Below are 17,390 nucleotides of genomic sequence, written 5' to 3' on the forward strand. Positions count from 1 at the left end.
TAGTTTATTTACCTCTGATCCACATCTATGATTCAATGAGTTACTAGTTCGCTCTGGCGCCAACCATCGTGATATAATACTTAATTCGTGTCCATTTTACATCCTCCCGGGTCAACAACTTAAACTTGCCAAACAGCTTTTTCTTTTTTTTTGGGGGGGGGGGGGGGGGGGGGGGGGGGGGGTAGTAGGTGGTACGTAGAGGTTTTTCGTTTGACAGTTGGTGGTACTTTGTCTAAAAAGTTTGAGAACCACTGAGTTAGACTATTGGATGTTTGTTTATCAGCAGCCATTTTAGGAGTTGTGATACATTTTTGTAATGTGAATTTTTTAAATGTTAATTTAGACTTTTAAACGATAACTTTAAATGTAAGTGACAACCGCTGGAAGGTGATGAAGGCCCATTCAAAGAATGATGACAACTCATCACAAAATATGATGGGTAAATTTATTCAAATGTACTTGGTGTGCAGTGAATACAATACTAATACATTTAATTCTAAACATTAAAGTGTTTTTAATAATGAACAAGAATGAACTACATATTTGGCTTATTACATGTCGCTGTAATTAGAACCTCAGAGTAACATCATTAGACCACAGACCGGGGTCTAACTCCCATGGTTTTATTTTCCTGTAATGTTTGCTCTGGTCACCACTCTCAAAGGCAGCGTGTCCCCGACCCATTCACCTGGACAGTCCATCATTCTGGCCCATAATGCCACTTCCTCAGCAGTAGAGTCCAGCCAGTTCACACTCACCCCGTAGCTTATGCCTGGTGGAACAATAACTAGTTTAATCTTTAAACATTAAATGCTACACTACTGCAACAGTAGACATTACTACGACTACCTAGAATAATTTTGTGTACAAAGTGCAACGAAAAGATCTTTACGTTTTGAACGATGGACCATGACAAAAATAAAATCACTGAATCGTAGTCAGTGTAAATGAATGAATGGAACAGGAATGAGGCAGAAGATTTGATTACTGTTCTAAGAATTACCATTAAATTAATCACTAGCTCAATTTGGTGGTAGTTTAAGTATAAAACCACACTCCAATGAAACACTATTTAATTAATATAAGCTATAGCTTCTGACATTAAAAAAACTGACAAAAGGTAAGAAACTTATTTCATCACTTCTGTTATGTCTGACCGTCATGTGTCGGCACATACCGACTCATAAATGTCCCATTTTCTGAAACTTTCGAACATCCATCATTCCTAAATGCAATAAGTCTTGGAAGGATGTACTGATGCCAGAAATCTTTTAGTTATAACCCACTCCACTCTACCTGTTCCCAGACTCAGCCGTATTCCTCCAATGAGGCGGCTGGCCAGCCGGTCCTGGTGCCACACGGTTAACTCCACACAGGCCTCCTTCAGGTCCTCTTGCCTGAAGCCGTCGTACACCATGGTGTGGTTAAAGACGGGGTGGGTCGTCCTCTTCAGCACCCGCGTCTTCTGTCGCCCCTTCTTACTGGTGTCTGGCAGCACAACGCTGGGGGGGGTAAGTGTGTAAACCTGAGTGGGCCACGAGGGGCCGGTGCCCTCAACATTTCTGAGGTGACAGGTGAGAACGTAGCATGCCACACGCCAAATCAATAACCATATCTCCCAGTACATCTCCCAGTACCCATCGTATCTCCCAGTACCCGTGGACCCAGCTCGCGTTTCTCACTCTCATACCTTACTGTACAAGTTTTATGTAGGCTTCAACATAGTTACTAAATAATTTAAAGTATTGTACATTAAGGTTAACAAATCAATACTAAGCGTATAAACATGTCTAAGATATTATAAGATATTAATTTAGGATGGACAGCTGCTACAATGTCACAATACTACAGTCAGTGTGTACAGTGTTTATGTAAGTCCGGGTGGTTAAGATTTAAGCTGTCAGATGGATAATATAAACCATGATGGTTTGTGATGGTTCTGTAGACATTACCATTTCACGTATGGATCTGTGGCTGCACCTTTGACCTGAGGAAGGTTCTTGCATTCTTTGATCCACACATGGACTTCACTGGAGTTCGGGACAGCACTTACTGGATCAGAAAGAAAAGAACCACACGTGAAGCACAAACATCTGAACGTGTCTTCAGTTCTGCTTGGTCTCTCTGGTCTTCTGTTTATCTCCAGCGGGGCTTCTGTGTTTAACTGGCATTTTAAAAGCTGGATTGAATAGCAGGAATCAATACTGTTAATAACATGAGAAAGAGATTCGCTGTTGGATACACGGACTCTCACCGCGAGAAACCTGCGGCAGGAAGCGTACAGCTAGCCTCATATCGCCTCTGTTCTCCTCTGGCTGGAGACCACCCGGGATCTGAGAGGGGAGGTGCTGAAGGCAAACAAACAAACAAACAAACAAATGCTTCAGACGCAGGACCTTGAAAACATGGCACTGGTCCAGGCAGCATCTCAAATGAATATGCAGGCAAATGATGACTGTACTTAGAGCCCAATAATACCCGGGCCTGGAGGACCATGGAGTTAATGTTGGTGTTTCCGAAGTCCCATGTGGAGAAGTCGACCTCTGTCTCTCCCAGGAAGCAGTTTCGGCCAAACGTATCATTATGCCAAACGGAGAGGTTCAGGACCTGGGTTCGTAAGTACTCAATTTGAGCTCTATACTGTAAGAAGAAAAGACGTTATTTTATAAATATATTTATAGATCAGCCTCCTTCTCTTCCCAAAAACCATGACAGAAAGGTTCTTTGCCACTATGTAATTCCTTTACCCTGAGAATCTCCTTGTATGTAGGGTTTAAGGTCTTTTTTTCACTGAGGTTTTTCTTTTTCCCAGATTGGCAGAGTCAGGTACTAGGTAACTCTTAACATACCTACAACAAAACAACAAAGAAAATCAACATGTAAACATCTAATTTTCCGAAACCTCTCTTGTTCACTCAAATGATGAAGCTAAATAGCAGAGGAGGTTTTCTGGTCACCCACGGGTCAGTCCGATTCCTTCTGAGATCTACAGCGGCCAAGTTCTGGCACTGATCGACGAAGATGTGTAGCTCCTTCAACTTCTCTATATAGATGATGGAGAACTGGATGGACCCTTGAACTTCAACACCTGTGAAGTCTGTGCTGTAGACACTCATAACACTCCCGCTAACCTGTGGGTTTCAACACACGTACATGTTACCAGCGCAGCACGAGACGTGGATCAGCCCTCCTGGGAGAGTCAGGACAGGCGGTATAAACTCGGCTCACGCTGAAGGTGCGTCGTGAAGATAAAAGACGCTGACATACCGAGGACAGAGAGGTCATTCCTGAGGTCCTGCTGGAGGAGGGACCGTTCCTCCAGTGTGTGCTGCTGAGGGAACCAGACCCTGAAGAGCAGTCACTGACCCCCCCATCCGTCTGGAAAACAAGGAGTGGGGTTTGCATGTCGATCAATATATATGTGTCAATCAATGCAGGGCCGGCGCCAGAACATATACAGTGAGGGGGCGTCAGAAAATTTCGGGGGGGGCGAACGTAAGTTGTTGAGGGGGGGGGGGTGCGTGTAACGATTGTTGAGCGGCCGAGGGGGCGCCATGTAGCGATTGTTGTAAAATAAATGGGTCTTATTATTTACATTGAGGGGGCGGGACACCTCGCCTGAGGGGGAGACGCCCCCATTCGCCCCCCCGTGGCGCCGGCCCTGAATCAATGTATAGTGTGTTGATCAATATCGCTGTTTGTTTGTTTGTCAGTCAGGATCCTGAACAATTTATTGTGTTTTCACTGTGCGTTTTGATGAATGAGATAATCATTTATATCTAATAAATCTGAATTAAATTCATATATTCATAATTATAATCATGCAGGCCTGTGCTTCACCACATGCTTAATCAAGTGGTAATATAGCTGATGTTAATATAGCAATTTGTCTTTATTTATTTAAAGACATACTGCAATTGTATTTATCAATAGATAAGTTGCCAGTTTAATAGATAAGTTGCCAGGCAGTTAGGGACACATCTCCCCTAACCCACTGAGTGGGGTGTGGAGTCTACGTCATGCTGGGTGGAGGGTGGAAATCGCAGGACACAGATGTGATGAAAACCTGCCGTCGTGTTGCTGGAACTACCACGGCGATTCGTGATTTTGTGACGTAGCACATTTTCATACACTCTGTAATATTGGAGTGCTGTCAGCCTTTATGATTGCAGCCATCATGCCACATTCACTAATTCACATTTCACTAATTCACCAAGGTCACATGGGTTGGCCTTTCACTAATTCACCAAGGTCACGTGGGTTGGCCTTTCACTAATTCACCAAGGTCACGTGGGTTGGCCTTCCAAGGTCACGTGGGTTGGCCTTTCACTAATTCACCAAGGTCACGTGGGTTGGCCTTTCACTAATTCACCAAGGTCACATGGGTTGGCCTTTCACTAATTCACCAAGGTCACGTGGGTTGGCCTTTCACTAATTCACCAAGGTCACGTGGGTTGGCCTTTCACTAATTCACCAAGGTCACGTGGGTTGGCCTTTCACTAATTCACCAAGGTCACGTGGGTTGGCCTTTCACCAAATCACCAAGGTCACGTGGGTTGGCCTTTCACCAATTCGCCAAGGTCACGTGGGTTGGCCTTTCACTAATTCACCAAGGTCACGTGGGTTGGCCTTTCACTAATTCACCAAGTTCACGTGGGTTGGCCTTTCCCCCTTGGTGTATGTTGGAATACATGATTTGCGTGGAGGTGAGTGACCTATGAAATGGGCGTGAGTTGCATCACGACCACCCGGGCCTTGAGCGAGCAGGTCAGGACGAGCTACAGTAACGTACCTCCTGCAGGAATGACGGGACGGACCTGCTGAGGTTCTTTAGCCGCTCCGAGTTGGAGAAGGAGGATGAGGGTGATGAAGGACAGTTGAAGTCTGACAGAGTGCAATCATAGTTACACAAAACATGCATCTGACCATTTAACATATTCAAGTCATTTAATATATGCATGCATGTATATGCATATATGCATGTGATCAACAGAAACAGTGACAATCACTTTGTACAGCTTGAATTCCTGGTTGAACAGTTGGAGTATCCCAAGTGGATGAAAAACACAAACATTCTTACTGTTGTCGCTATCGTGCAGGAAGTCATCTTCTTGATCGCTTTTCCTGGGTTGATTGCTTTTCCTGGGTGGTTCTAGACAGGGTGTAAAATGACAGGATGTAGAGTACACTTCAGAGCTGTGGCTGTCACCTGAACTTTCCATTCTACGCTACACAATGGGACACAATGAAGCGTGCAATACAGTGAGCACGCAGACAAAGGGGGTGTTGTGTTACTACATGATCTGGTGGACTAGTTACAGTGAAGAGTTAAACATCACTACAAGAGTGGAGCTTCAAGTACTTTTGGCAAATGTTTTAGTGTTTCAACAGCTCAGCTGGACTATACGTGTAAAAGCTTTCCTGCATGTCTCATTTCATCTCACAAAGTCTCATCTCGACGGTGAGCCGAGTGAACGCTCACTTGGCACTGCGTTGAGGTCTTGGAGACTCTTATGGTACACAGGTCTGGCAGCAGCACGTCTCAACGCTTCCTGAACGACGCTCTCCTTATCACCTGCCACATACGCAAATAAGACCACAGGCCGTGTTAAACACACGTTTCCAACAGTTAGGCATACGGCAGAAAAGAGGCAAAGATCTTCAAACAGCAGACGGCACACAAAAGCAAAAGAACGTATTTCAAACCTTAGTCATAAAAACGTGACTTCAAAACGTCAAGTGTCTGTTGATTGAACAGTGACTAAACAACCCATGATCACGGAGGCCCTGATGTGCAACTTTATGTTCGCATGCGGAAAGTTTATAAAAAGTTGCATCCAATCTGTAGGCAGAAAATCTAATTTCTTCTACATTGCATCTGAATCTTATCCTCCCCTTGTAAATTCTTCACTCGAGTTGTTTGTAATGTGAACTACTCTGTATATCTGGTTTAATAACACAAACGCATTCAGAACGGCTTCGTTTGAGAACATTATATTCCTAAGTATTTTATTGACAGTGTTCAGAGGTAAGAAGATGCATCTCTCACGGTTTGAACGTGTCTGAGAGTGAGTCCAAGCATCGTCGTCCACGGTCTTGCGGCCAAGGTCGTCTTCAGCGTCACGCAGTTCTGGTCTTCCACTGCAGTCGCAGGCTTCTAGGGCGCACGGCGGGGTGCCTGCATGTGCGGACGAACACCTCAGACCGCAGCCTGTCTCTGGGGGAGTCTGGAACGGTGTGCACACCAGCTCACTCTGACCAGTCACTCGAGGAGACGCGTAGGTGTTCACCATGCCCTCCAGGTACTGCAGGGAGTCTCCTGGTTCAGATGTTGAGTCGAGGGGTTGAGAGTTGGTGTCCATTTGTCTTGATGGCGACGTGCTAGATTTGGTTGTCTTTCTGAGTGGCGGCAGGTTGGTTTCAGGGCCTTTTTTTGATTTCAAGTGTAAATCTGGGTCTTCATTATCCATATTCACTTCAAACATATTGGGATCACGCTGAAGAGAATTTCCTTTTCCAGTTATGATCTCCTTACTGATCATTCTAGCCTGGAATTCCTTATTGGGCTCACGTGGAAGTGTAGGAAGCCCTGTGTCCTTCAGACGTGTGTGTGAGTCTCCCTGTCGCTGAGGGAATTGGGACAGTTCCAGAAGATCTACTTCACCTGAGGGGTTATAAAAGAAATTAGTTTCAGTGTCAGAATCAGGTCTTCTGGGAACAGTTCTCTCTTTCAACGGTGCTTCAAACTCTCCCTCTGTCTTTGCGGGTTTAGTGTTTCTGCGCTCATTACCAAACCCCCCAAGATTGATCTTGTCTGACTGGTTTGGGTGAAGACTCTGATACACATGGAGCTTTGACTCCACGGGGGAGAGCACTGGAGAGTACGCAGGGGCCTCTTGGTCAGTATCTGCATTGGCCTGCTTCACTTTTGGGCTTAATGGGGTTTCGATTTTGGAGGACTGCTTGGAAGATTCTGCCCAGAACTCACGGAGGGTCTTGAACTGTGATCTGTTAATGCCTTCTGCTGGGACCGTGTTCTCTGTTCTGTCCCGCATCGGAAGAACGGCAAAATTTGGGACAGCCATGCTGTCGTCAGGTTCATCATCTAACCCTGGGCCTATGGTTCTAAGATCAAACTCTGATTTGCTTAATCTTTTATTCAGCTTCGTGGGGGATTTAACGTCATCCACTGCAGACGATTTGACATATTTCCTGTGTTGCCATTTCTCTTTCTCCCAGAACGATCGGAGACGTTTTATTTTCTCGGACCTGCTCTCTTCTTCCTGCTCACCCTGTTTGGCTCTCGCTCCTGGACTTACTGGAGATGAAGGTTCAGCCTTCGATTCCTTTCCCTCAGACCTTGTTCTGTGGCCAAAATCCAGTTTTGCTGGGATCCTGTGATCTCCCTCCCTGCAGTTTTTATCTGTGGCTACGATCACACGTTCACTGCTCTGGCCGTCGAGGATACACTCACTGTCTAGAGAAGCTGAACGCGGTTTCTGCAGAAGTGAACCAACATTTGTACCTGAGAAAGATGTGCAAACCATTCTGTCTCTCTTCTGATTAGCATAACTCCACGGTGGTTGCTTGTCTTTCACACACTCATCTCTGATGACGTTTCCATGTTTACTTAAGTTTTCTTTGGCGACATTATGACTCTCACCCTCATTCAAAACGTCTTTCCCTCTTTTTACTTGTTTCTTTGTTTCAGCTACTGGAGATTTGGGTGTCTCCTCCCTGTAGTTTATAAAGTCCCTGCCAACCTTATATTTCACAAGATTCTTATCCTTTTCATTATTTACGCCTGATCTGCTGGTTTTTGGACCAGTGTTACTTTTCTCCCAGAAAGACAATAAATTAGTCACTGTTGGTGTCTGATCCTCCTCGGGGGTCAAACATTCCTCCGGTTGATCACCAATGACTTTGTTCGTTGTGCTGTCCATCTTGGCGGGACTGCTGTTCTCTTCTTCAGTATCTGCCGCCTTCTCTGGAGATCCTGCTTCTCCAGAGACGTCCATGTTCGTGTTGGTGACGTTCTCAAACGACGAGTAAACTGCAGAAGACACCGTGTCAACAGGGAGTTGTCTCGTGCTCTCTGGCTCAAAGTCACACCCCTGTTCTCCATGCTGTGATGTCCCAGCATGCTCTGCTACGTCTAGGTCCAGCTCTTTCTCCCAGCTTTTCAAAAACACGTCGTCCACTGTGTTGTCCTCACTTTGTCTGGGAATGATCAAGTAAATATTGTCAGATCTCTTGCCTCTCACTTCTCTCTCACTCTCAAAATCGATATCCTCCATCTTGATATCATCGTCCATGTCTTGTGCGTTGTCTTCGTGATCAAGTTTCTCACTACTGTCCGAGCTTCTGTTGAACCACTCCAGGACTTTAGCGATGGAGGCTCCCTGCTCCTCTATGGCCTGTGGACTCTGCGGCTTTGACTTAACAGGATGTTGATAGTTCTGTGTTTTCACGCGAGTCTCTCCGTCCTTTCTCTTTGCATTGACTGCAGGTGGACTAAATCTGCTTTTATATTCAAGGGGGGCGTCTGCTGTACGAGGACCAGCCGTGTAAGAGGCACCGGCTCGGGCAGACACCTCAGTGCTAATTGGGTCATATCCATGTTGATCTGTAAAAACACACATTTCTAAATGAAAGAAACGGAACCTAGTGAAAATACAGGATACATTGTTAAGCACATTGTGTGTGTATATATATATATATATATATTTATATATACATTTATTATACTATATATATATATATAATATATATATATATATATATATATATATATATATATATATATATATATATATATATAGAGAGAGAGAGAGAGAGAGAGAAAGAGAGATTTTACAGTATACATTATATACACACACACAAATGCCACAAATATAACAAATATGCTAATCCCTGATTTAGAGTTAGTGACATCCTCAAAGAGAAATACAGGGTTAGTCACACCACACACGTCTCATGTACTCAACATAGAAAGATGTTGTTAATCATACCAGCCGTGTTGGGAGCAGGTTCTCCGTGTTCTCCTGCCTTGTCTCTCTCCTTCTTGGAGATCTTTTTTTCAGCTCTCTCAGGTTTGGGAAGTGGAGCCTCACTTGACTCCTTGTCCAAGCGACCTTCTAGTGCTGACCTGACGTTCACGCTAGGGAGTGTGAGAGGTTCCTTCAAGATCTCATCAGACATCTCTTGGGTTTCTGGTTCAGCAGCTGATGAGCAATTCATGCTGTTATTGTTGTTATAATTTGGATTAGTTGTATATGTTGTATCTATTGTTTTATGGTCGTTATTGGACCATGTGCCAGAACTCTGCTGTCTGAGGACTGATGGCTTCTCCTGTGCTGTCTGCACTGGGGTATTCAGAGTGAGTGGCGATCGCACTGGCAGTCGTGACTTTGGTAAGCCAGACCTGACTGGTGAAGAGGGTTGTACTGGTTCTGGGTCTGCTGGACAATGGAAGGACTCCTCTGTCCTCTCCTCCGTTACGGAGTGCTTGTCGAGACCTTGCCCTGACCCCGTGGTGGCTGGAACCACGTCAAGCCGTCTGAGAGGTCGGGGGAGTTGGCTCTTGATGTTGGAGCCACTTGTGCTTGAACTGTGTTTGAGGATTCCTCTAGGCGGAGGGGACCTGAGACCCGAGCTCACAGACACGCTTGGCGTGGACACAGTAGATGTGTCGTCCGAGCATGCAGACATGGTTGGGGTGGATTCTGGTGACATGGTGGATGTGTTGTCTAAGTACGCAAACACACTTGAGCTGGACTCTGGGGACATGGTGGACCTGTTGTCCGAGCTTGCAGACACACTCTGGCTGGACACCGAGCTGGTGCTGTCGGACACTGTACTTTGCAGTGTGGGTATTTTGGTCCTCCTTTTTGGTATCGGTTTTTTTTCACGAAGGACCGTTTCCCCGAAAGTGTCAGGAACTTTGTTTTTTGTTTCCACTGTGACGGCTTCATCACTTTTTAGTAGAGACAGCACTTCTGTTGAGGAGGGAAAGTGAGTATAAGTGAATCCAGCAATCATTAGAACATCATTATTACATCATCAATTCACTCATTGGCCAAAATGTTAAACATCCTCCACCTGCATATTCGTTAGCTTCAGGTGCCGTGGCCCCATTGGTTAACTGGTTGTCCATCTTCTCATAGTCTGTATCCATTGGTTCTGTATTAAATGGGTTGTGCCTTGGCTGGAACCAAGAGACGTGCCAGCTGGCTTTATTAATAGACGTTGTTTTTTTCGTCTGTTTTCTAGCATAATTGACAGTTGATAGTTAGCAGGAAACACAAGACATACCCTGGACGCTGCCGGCCTCTTCAGCCTGTCCTGCCTGTCCTGCCTGTCCTGCATGTCCTGCGTGTCCCGCTGATCTCCCTCTAATGAGCAACTGTTATTTAAGCATAGAAGACTGTACATGAATACAAATCTCAAGAAGTGGCTGAGTACTGAAGCGCTTTAGGAACCTAATGTTTTAACGTTGTGAGACTAACCACAGTGTTCAGCACCGGTGAATCTGAACATATTCTCTGTGTATGTACACCATACCAGTGCATATCTCAACCCAATGCTGCACCCCTGTTTCCTGTTCAATTGTACACAGTTCAATTTTACCTAATAAGGGAAAACACCAGTAAACACCTATCCCAAATATCCTGGCCCTGGGACGCTTTAATGCACATCCATAGCAATAAAGTGCAGGCTTTTAGATAAAAGTTGCTGCTGAAAACATGGTATGCAAACACCTCTGTTGACTCTTATTTGAGTCATCCGGCACTGAGAATCATAAGACATCCACACCTCAAAAACACACAGAAGCGGAGTGGGAGAGGACTGCTCAAACAGCAATACTGAACAGGCCACAAGGCTCTGGCAAATGGCAAAGAATAATCATTTTAAAATTGCTGTGTCAGCTCAGACTCGACTGACAAAGACATGGCTGTCAAATGTATAAGCTTCACTGTTAACTCTAAACCATGACTGCTGTATACAATCCTTGGGACAGAATCTCCTTAATGCAGTGTTATGTTTGGGGTAAGCACACAAAGACAAACAACAAAGACAAATGTTTGTCGAAATGTTTGTGGATCACCTGCCCGACATCTCCGGTTTTGGGTTCATGACATTGTTACTTCTACTGGGTCGGTCTCTCCATGACTGAGCCGAAAAGTCTAAAGACAAAGTATTTTTAGTGGACACAAGGCGACCACAGAGGACTGTGTCCAGCATTACATCACTAATCAGACTGATTATGTCATGATGATGTCATATTTCAATTGAAAAAAAAAATTAGTCTCCTAGTCTCTGTCTAGTCTCCTTGACCTAGTGGATGACCTCAAACTTCCTCTTTCGGTAGCACACCATGTTCTTAAAACACTTCTCTGGGAAAGCAGTTTAATGAAGTCTATATTTCTATTACAACACTATCAAATGCTTTCTTTTCAAGTTGCTCAAACTGGGTTTTCACTGTTTGTGCAGGGTTACGACGTCTTACCCACTGTCATGGGCTTCTTGTGTCTCATGGATGCCATGATCATATCAGAGCCGTGAATTCTGTCGTCGTGTCTCTGAGACTTTGCTTCATAGAACCATTCGCCTGTGATGTACTTCATCTGCTCGGTCTCAGGATCCAGCTTCTGCAACTGTCTGACATTCAGAAGAAAGGAAGTCTTAGAAAGTGGGCTAAACCCTAACCCTAACCTTAATGCTAGGCTTACATGATTGCCAAGTCTACAGTAACACAGATGGTTCAGGCTGATGTCTTCAGAGCCAGGATACAGGTTGTTAACTGCATTAAATCACTGTGAAATACACTTTCTCTCTGCCATAACAGATGCATACAGTAGTTTCAGTGGCATCCGTAATAGTGCTGATCCACAGGTCAAGAATAACACAACTTTACTATATATGAGGAAACAATTAAACATTTAAGATCAAACCCAATCTGGTCCCATCAAAGAAAAGAAATGCATTCTGTGAGTGACAAACATGTTTAGTTCATCAGCAATCAATGATACAGCCAAAAGTCAAATCAAAGATTTTAACCTCATTTTAATCATAGGCTTTCACTGTAGTCTTTATCATCGAAAACACATGTGATGTGTTGCAAGTGGAGTTTAATTCTCAGTTCAACCAGCTGTTTCCACCACTTATTCACACAAGTGGGACACTCTGTTTCAGGTACAGTGTGCAGTAAAGCACCCCAACACCTGTTTACAAATAAAAGTCAACAAAGCTGAATTCAACTTGGTGACTGACTGAGTATCACTGTAGAGCCTCCTACATGGCAAACAGCATCTACCATGGCTTCCACACAACTTCATGTTTACTCAATGGAGGTTGAACCTACTCTCCTCACACACAGCGCAGTGTTACGCAATATTACACCCAACTCCGCCTTTAATGCCTCTTGTTGCACAGTTACCATGATACCAGCCTCAGAAGTTCAGAAGTTTCTTTCTGACGCTGTAAAGTACAATGTCAACACACTATACACACACAGTTTGAAAATGATGCTCTCAGAGTAATCCAGTGGGATTCTGGGAATGCTTTCAACTTCTCACAGTTCTAAAGTCATCAACTGCCAAGCACAACTCAAATTATGTGCTCAAAGTGATTTAAAATCATAAAATGCATTTCCTCAAAACACTGTAAACTACCGAAGCAATGCACATACCAGTCTGATTAAAGCCCTGACCAGTGGAACACTGTTTTATTTTCAGAATAACTACACTGGTCATGTGAGAAGAGCTAGACAATTATTCTACAAGGGCAGACTAATCCTTTCATGCAAGTTTGAGTAAGGTCAAAGGTTAAAGCATGGAAATCACAGTGGTGCTTTCTGCATTCCTCTCACAAAGGAACAGCACCTTCCAGACAACGCACTCTAGCAAATAAACATGAGAACTCAAAACGTGCCTGTTCAGTAATGATAAACGCATCATTACATGTTCAGAACTCAACTGCAGTCAGTGTGACGGTGGCAGTTTGTCGTAGTTATTTCGCCAGTTCTTCAGAGCGTCATTTAGTTCTCCTACACGAGGCACTTTTGAACATTACTAGACGGCTATCTCGCCTGAAGCCTTATGGCTCAGCCTGAATGGTGATATTATTAGCAAGTGAACCTTGAGGCCGCCCTGAAAGTGCTTCGTGGTAGCGGTCCACCTCAGCCTTTGTTCAATTACAAACATCACTTTCACACTTTATACTTGTTCGCTCACAAAGAGAGTCCCTATTTTCAAGGTCTTTGAGAGCGAGGGGACTGCGGGGTTTTGGATGTAATTATGCTAGATGTCGTTGGACGTGAGGGGGACGTACTTGATCCTGTCCTCGTTGGCTTTCTTCAGGTCCACGTCCCGTTTTAACACGGTCATGATCATCTCCTGCTCCTCCTCGGTCAGATAGCTGAGGTCTATCATGGTGATCTGTCTTTAGTACTGCACCTTCCAGAAACATACCAGTGAGATCTCCTCTGGTCCATGGAGGTTCTGGTAGAGGTTGTGTGGCCAAAGTATACTGACTGTAATGGATGACGTTTATCTACAGCTGACTTACTTACAACAGGAGTTCTGGATCCTTCACAATCTTCATCACTCCCGCACTACTGCAATGTCCTACAGCAACTCCACACCTTCAAAACATACAGTCACACCATGTGAGCTGCTCCCTCTCCGTCTGCATCAGCCCTGTCCTGATCACGTGTCCTTTCTAACGTGACACGGAGGCCTACGTGTTTCTAACATGACAATAATAATTATCATTCAGCCATGTGTTGAATGCCAGAAAGTACACTAGTTGCATTTGATAACAGACTGGCTATATACTAATAACACACTAGCTGTATATTAGTAACATATATTGTACATATTGTATTGGCATATGATTTAATTTCAGTACACCAGTGGTCTGGAGTGTCCAGAACAGAAGTGTGGTCCAGAATGCCCCGGCACTCAGTCTGGAATATCCACTACATGTTTCATCTCACAACTGTGTGATAACTTCCAATTATGTCCATATATCTATAAAAGAAATATTTGGTCAAATGTTGTCCATTATGAAGCAACCTCTTCATACAATTTAATTTATTGCCCTGTAACTATTATAAGTGCCAGACTGTTCACCACGTGACCCAGGGCCATAGAAGAAACTTTTGTTTTGACCGATTCTACATTTGCATCTTTCACTCTGTTCAGTGTGACGAGTTGTCATGTTGCTTTTGTTTTGTGAATTAATTCTTAAAGATTAGCACTTTCATTTTTCGGGACAACTATAAACTCAGGGCTACGTGTTTTCCCAACAAGATGTTCTTACTTAACTCCGAGAGCTTCAGATAAAGCTCACAAGATTAAATTTAACATCCAGAACTCCAGAATGTTTGTTGGATGAGCAAATGTTTGAACAGAGATGTCTAACATGATATTTACTCAGTTTTACAGCATGATGAAAACCAAACAGGAGAGCATGTTAGATGTAGCAGAGAACTGGGGAGGGAAACGATTGTTAAAAACTTTTGAAAAAATGTGGATTCAGCAGCAGACATGCAGAAAGCATCTTGGCACCACGGTTGCCTACTGTCTCAGGTCGAGTAATTAGTTTTCAAGTTACATGAACATTACGTTTTGAGAACTCTATGACATTGTATATGCTAAAAAACAAGTTTCAGTAGGACTTCTGTATACCTTCCCAGTGCAGTGGACAGCACATTATTTAATTAACAACGTAAATGTAATGTATGTAATATAATGCATATATAGTACAATAATTGTCAGCCGGAGCATTTATCCAGTGGATAATATCATTTCCATTCAGTGGCGTTATACTGAGATTTTGACCAAGGAAAACTATACCTTCTTGACAAATGTGATTCAGTCATTCTCACTTACTGTATAATGAGCATTTCAGTGTTGTAGAACATGTCGCAGTAAAGTATAGTGTATGTAAGAGTTTCCAGGTAATAGTCAACTAAGGCTAATTCATGGACGCAGTCAATGCCTTTTGACTGTGGCATTTCTGTGCACTGACGCCTGTAATCAAGTTTCAGTAACAGGAAAGATTAAGTTATTATTAGGGTTTGCCTCTGTGGTGTATAAACCACCCTGGCTCGCTGATATCTCTCGTGGTTTGTCTTCTAAAGCAGTGGTTCTCAAACTTTTTACACAAAGTACCACCAACTGTCAAACGAAAAACCTCCACGTACCACCACCCCCCCCCCCCCCCCCCCCCAAAAAAAAAAAAAAGAAAAAGCTGTTTGGCGAGTTTAAGTTGTTGACGGGGGGTTAGCGAACGTAAATTGTTACCGGGAGGATGTAAAATGGACACAAGATAAGTATTATATCGCGGTGGTTGGTGCCAGAGCGAACTAGTAACTCATTGAATCATAGATGTGGATCAGAGGTAAATAAACTAGATTTTTTTGTCGGCGTGAGAAATCGGATGTGTGGCGTGTGAAGACGGTCAAATGCGTGTGTCTCACGCTCAATGCGTGAAAGTTGGCAACCCTGCTCATTACACACATATGTTATAATGTAGTTCTCCTGTAGTTCGTGTTGGTAGGGGTTTACAGCACAAAAAGTCTTCGTGCGACATGCCCTCATACTCATATCGCACGGAAACGAGCAAGTTGGCTAAATCTGCGACATCTATGGATTCATCTAACTGCAGTGAGAATTAATTCTCTCGGTCAATGTTTGTCTGACGTTGTTCGCCATTTCATCAATTCTGCGAGTGACTGTGTCGTTTGAAAGATGCACCAGATCGAGCTGTTTAGCGACATTTTCTCCGCAAATAATACGAGTCATCCCTTTTAGTTTCTGAATTTCAGGACTTGTCATAATTCTGTTTTAATTAAAAAAATGTGTTGTGTAAAAAAAAAAAAAAAAAAAAAAAAAAACTCAAAGCATCTTTTATTTTCCGAGCTCATCTGGTGTACCACCGCGGGGTGCTCTGCGTACCACCAGTGGTACGCGTACCACAGTTTGAGAACCACTGTTCTAAAGGGACTATAATCCCCTTCGGTCGTTGTTATTCTGTGCATAACCATTGAGAGCTGAATATGTATTTTCTGAAGAACATGGTGTTCTGTTTAACATATTACCAAGTAAAACAAAAAGTATTACAATAACAAAATAAAACTATCGGTTGTCTGGTAAGTGTTCTGTTAAGGTTTGCGAAAGGAAAAAAAGCTTAAATAATGTAATGTACCATGATTTACGAATTACTCTCAAAATCTTTGAGACATTACAAAAACATGAAGCATAACGAGTTGATGATTAATCAATCAGGATGTGAAAATCTCACTTACCTGTTGGACGGACTTGCAGGCGCTGTCGCTCACACTGACACACAACACATTTAAACAGGAGGTCGGGTTTTGGTCCAGTGCCAGCCCAATGTCCTGCGTTCTCCGGGATCAAATTCCCACCAGACACGCATTACCTGCTCCCGAGGTACACGCTGTTTGTCTCACGTGAACAACTTAAATCACACGCCAGATCTTCGACTTTAATGCGTGAATTTAAATGAAGTTACTCATCACTCATTCTGATGGGAGATCCTGGTTTGTGTTTATCAAGGAGGAGCGAGATTATGAAACCGAGATTAACTTGTGTAAAGGAGACTCAGTTTCTTATCTCCATCTGCACTGTCCGCTGTAGGTGGTTAAGTTCCTCGTCTTTAGCCTTAGTATCATACTTATATCCAGACCATCTAGGACAGAGGTGTGCATTAAACTGAGCTCGAGCACACGGGCTCGTGCACGACGGCGACTCCGTTTTCACACGTGAACTCCAAGGACGCGCACGCGCACCTGTCCCCAAAGTCTGAATGACCAGATCGCGAGTAAGTTTGTGGAAGCTGCACTTTATTTGAAAAAGAAAACGTTCACTATCTTTCTTACATTTTTAAATACGTAAACAAAAAAATTATCCGCGAGGACAACAATATTCAGTAGGACGTCGGTAAAGTCAGATTTGATTGAAGTGCTTTCATATTTCAAATCATCCTTTACTAACCAACCAGACGGACAGTCTATGCAGTATGTACACACAGCACCGGTCAACGGCGCTCACGGGTCCTCTTCATCAAGACTTCTTTTTATCTTTTATTTTTTTTTGTAATTTTACACGATAAATATACAGTGATAACTATGACCTTTGTCCATGACCAATATCACGTGATTCAAGCGGTCCCCCCCTCCATGTACCGGCCCGATAAGAAGTCTGCAGTCTGGACCTTGAGGGCAGTTCTGATTCACCCGCAGCCATGTCGAACTGTCTGTGTGAAACGACGGCATGCCATGCACGATACAGAAACACATCTCTTCCCAAGTGCAATACCACTTACTTAGTCCGATATCTCATTGCAAAAACCCTTGGCAC

At 43.7% G+C, this 17,390-nt stretch overlaps 1 protein-coding gene across 1 annotated transcript; it reads right to left on the minus strand.

Annotated features, from left to right (window-relative positions):
• Positions 1–423: 423 nt before the first annotated feature.
• sytl2b (synaptotagmin-like 2b) lies at positions 424–16,725 on the minus strand. Its single transcript, XM_076976720.1, is given in 21 exon segments — positions 424–772; positions 1,297–1,502; positions 1,953–2,052; positions 2,255–2,348; positions 2,479–2,640; positions 2,748–2,788; positions 2,791–2,849; positions 2,962–3,131; positions 3,268–3,378; positions 4,793–4,884; positions 5,081–5,152; positions 5,483–5,575; positions 6,050–8,626; positions 9,012–9,998; positions 10,102–10,207; positions 10,315–10,405; positions 11,108–11,186; positions 11,510–11,661; positions 13,333–13,457; positions 13,570–13,645; positions 16,316–16,725. Coding segments are annotated over 19 exon segments (5,442 nt in total). The 5' UTR covers positions 13,434–13,457; positions 13,570–13,645; positions 16,316–16,725; the 3' UTR covers positions 424–623.
• Positions 16,726–17,390: the final 665 nt, after the last annotated feature.

The sequence above is a fragment of the Brachyhypopomus gauderio genome, chromosome 16, assembly GCF_052324685.1.
Source record: "Brachyhypopomus gauderio isolate BG-103 chromosome 16, BGAUD_0.2, whole genome shotgun sequence".
In the NCBI taxonomy this organism is placed as follows: Eukaryota; Metazoa; Chordata; class Actinopteri; order Gymnotiformes; family Hypopomidae; genus Brachyhypopomus; species Brachyhypopomus gauderio.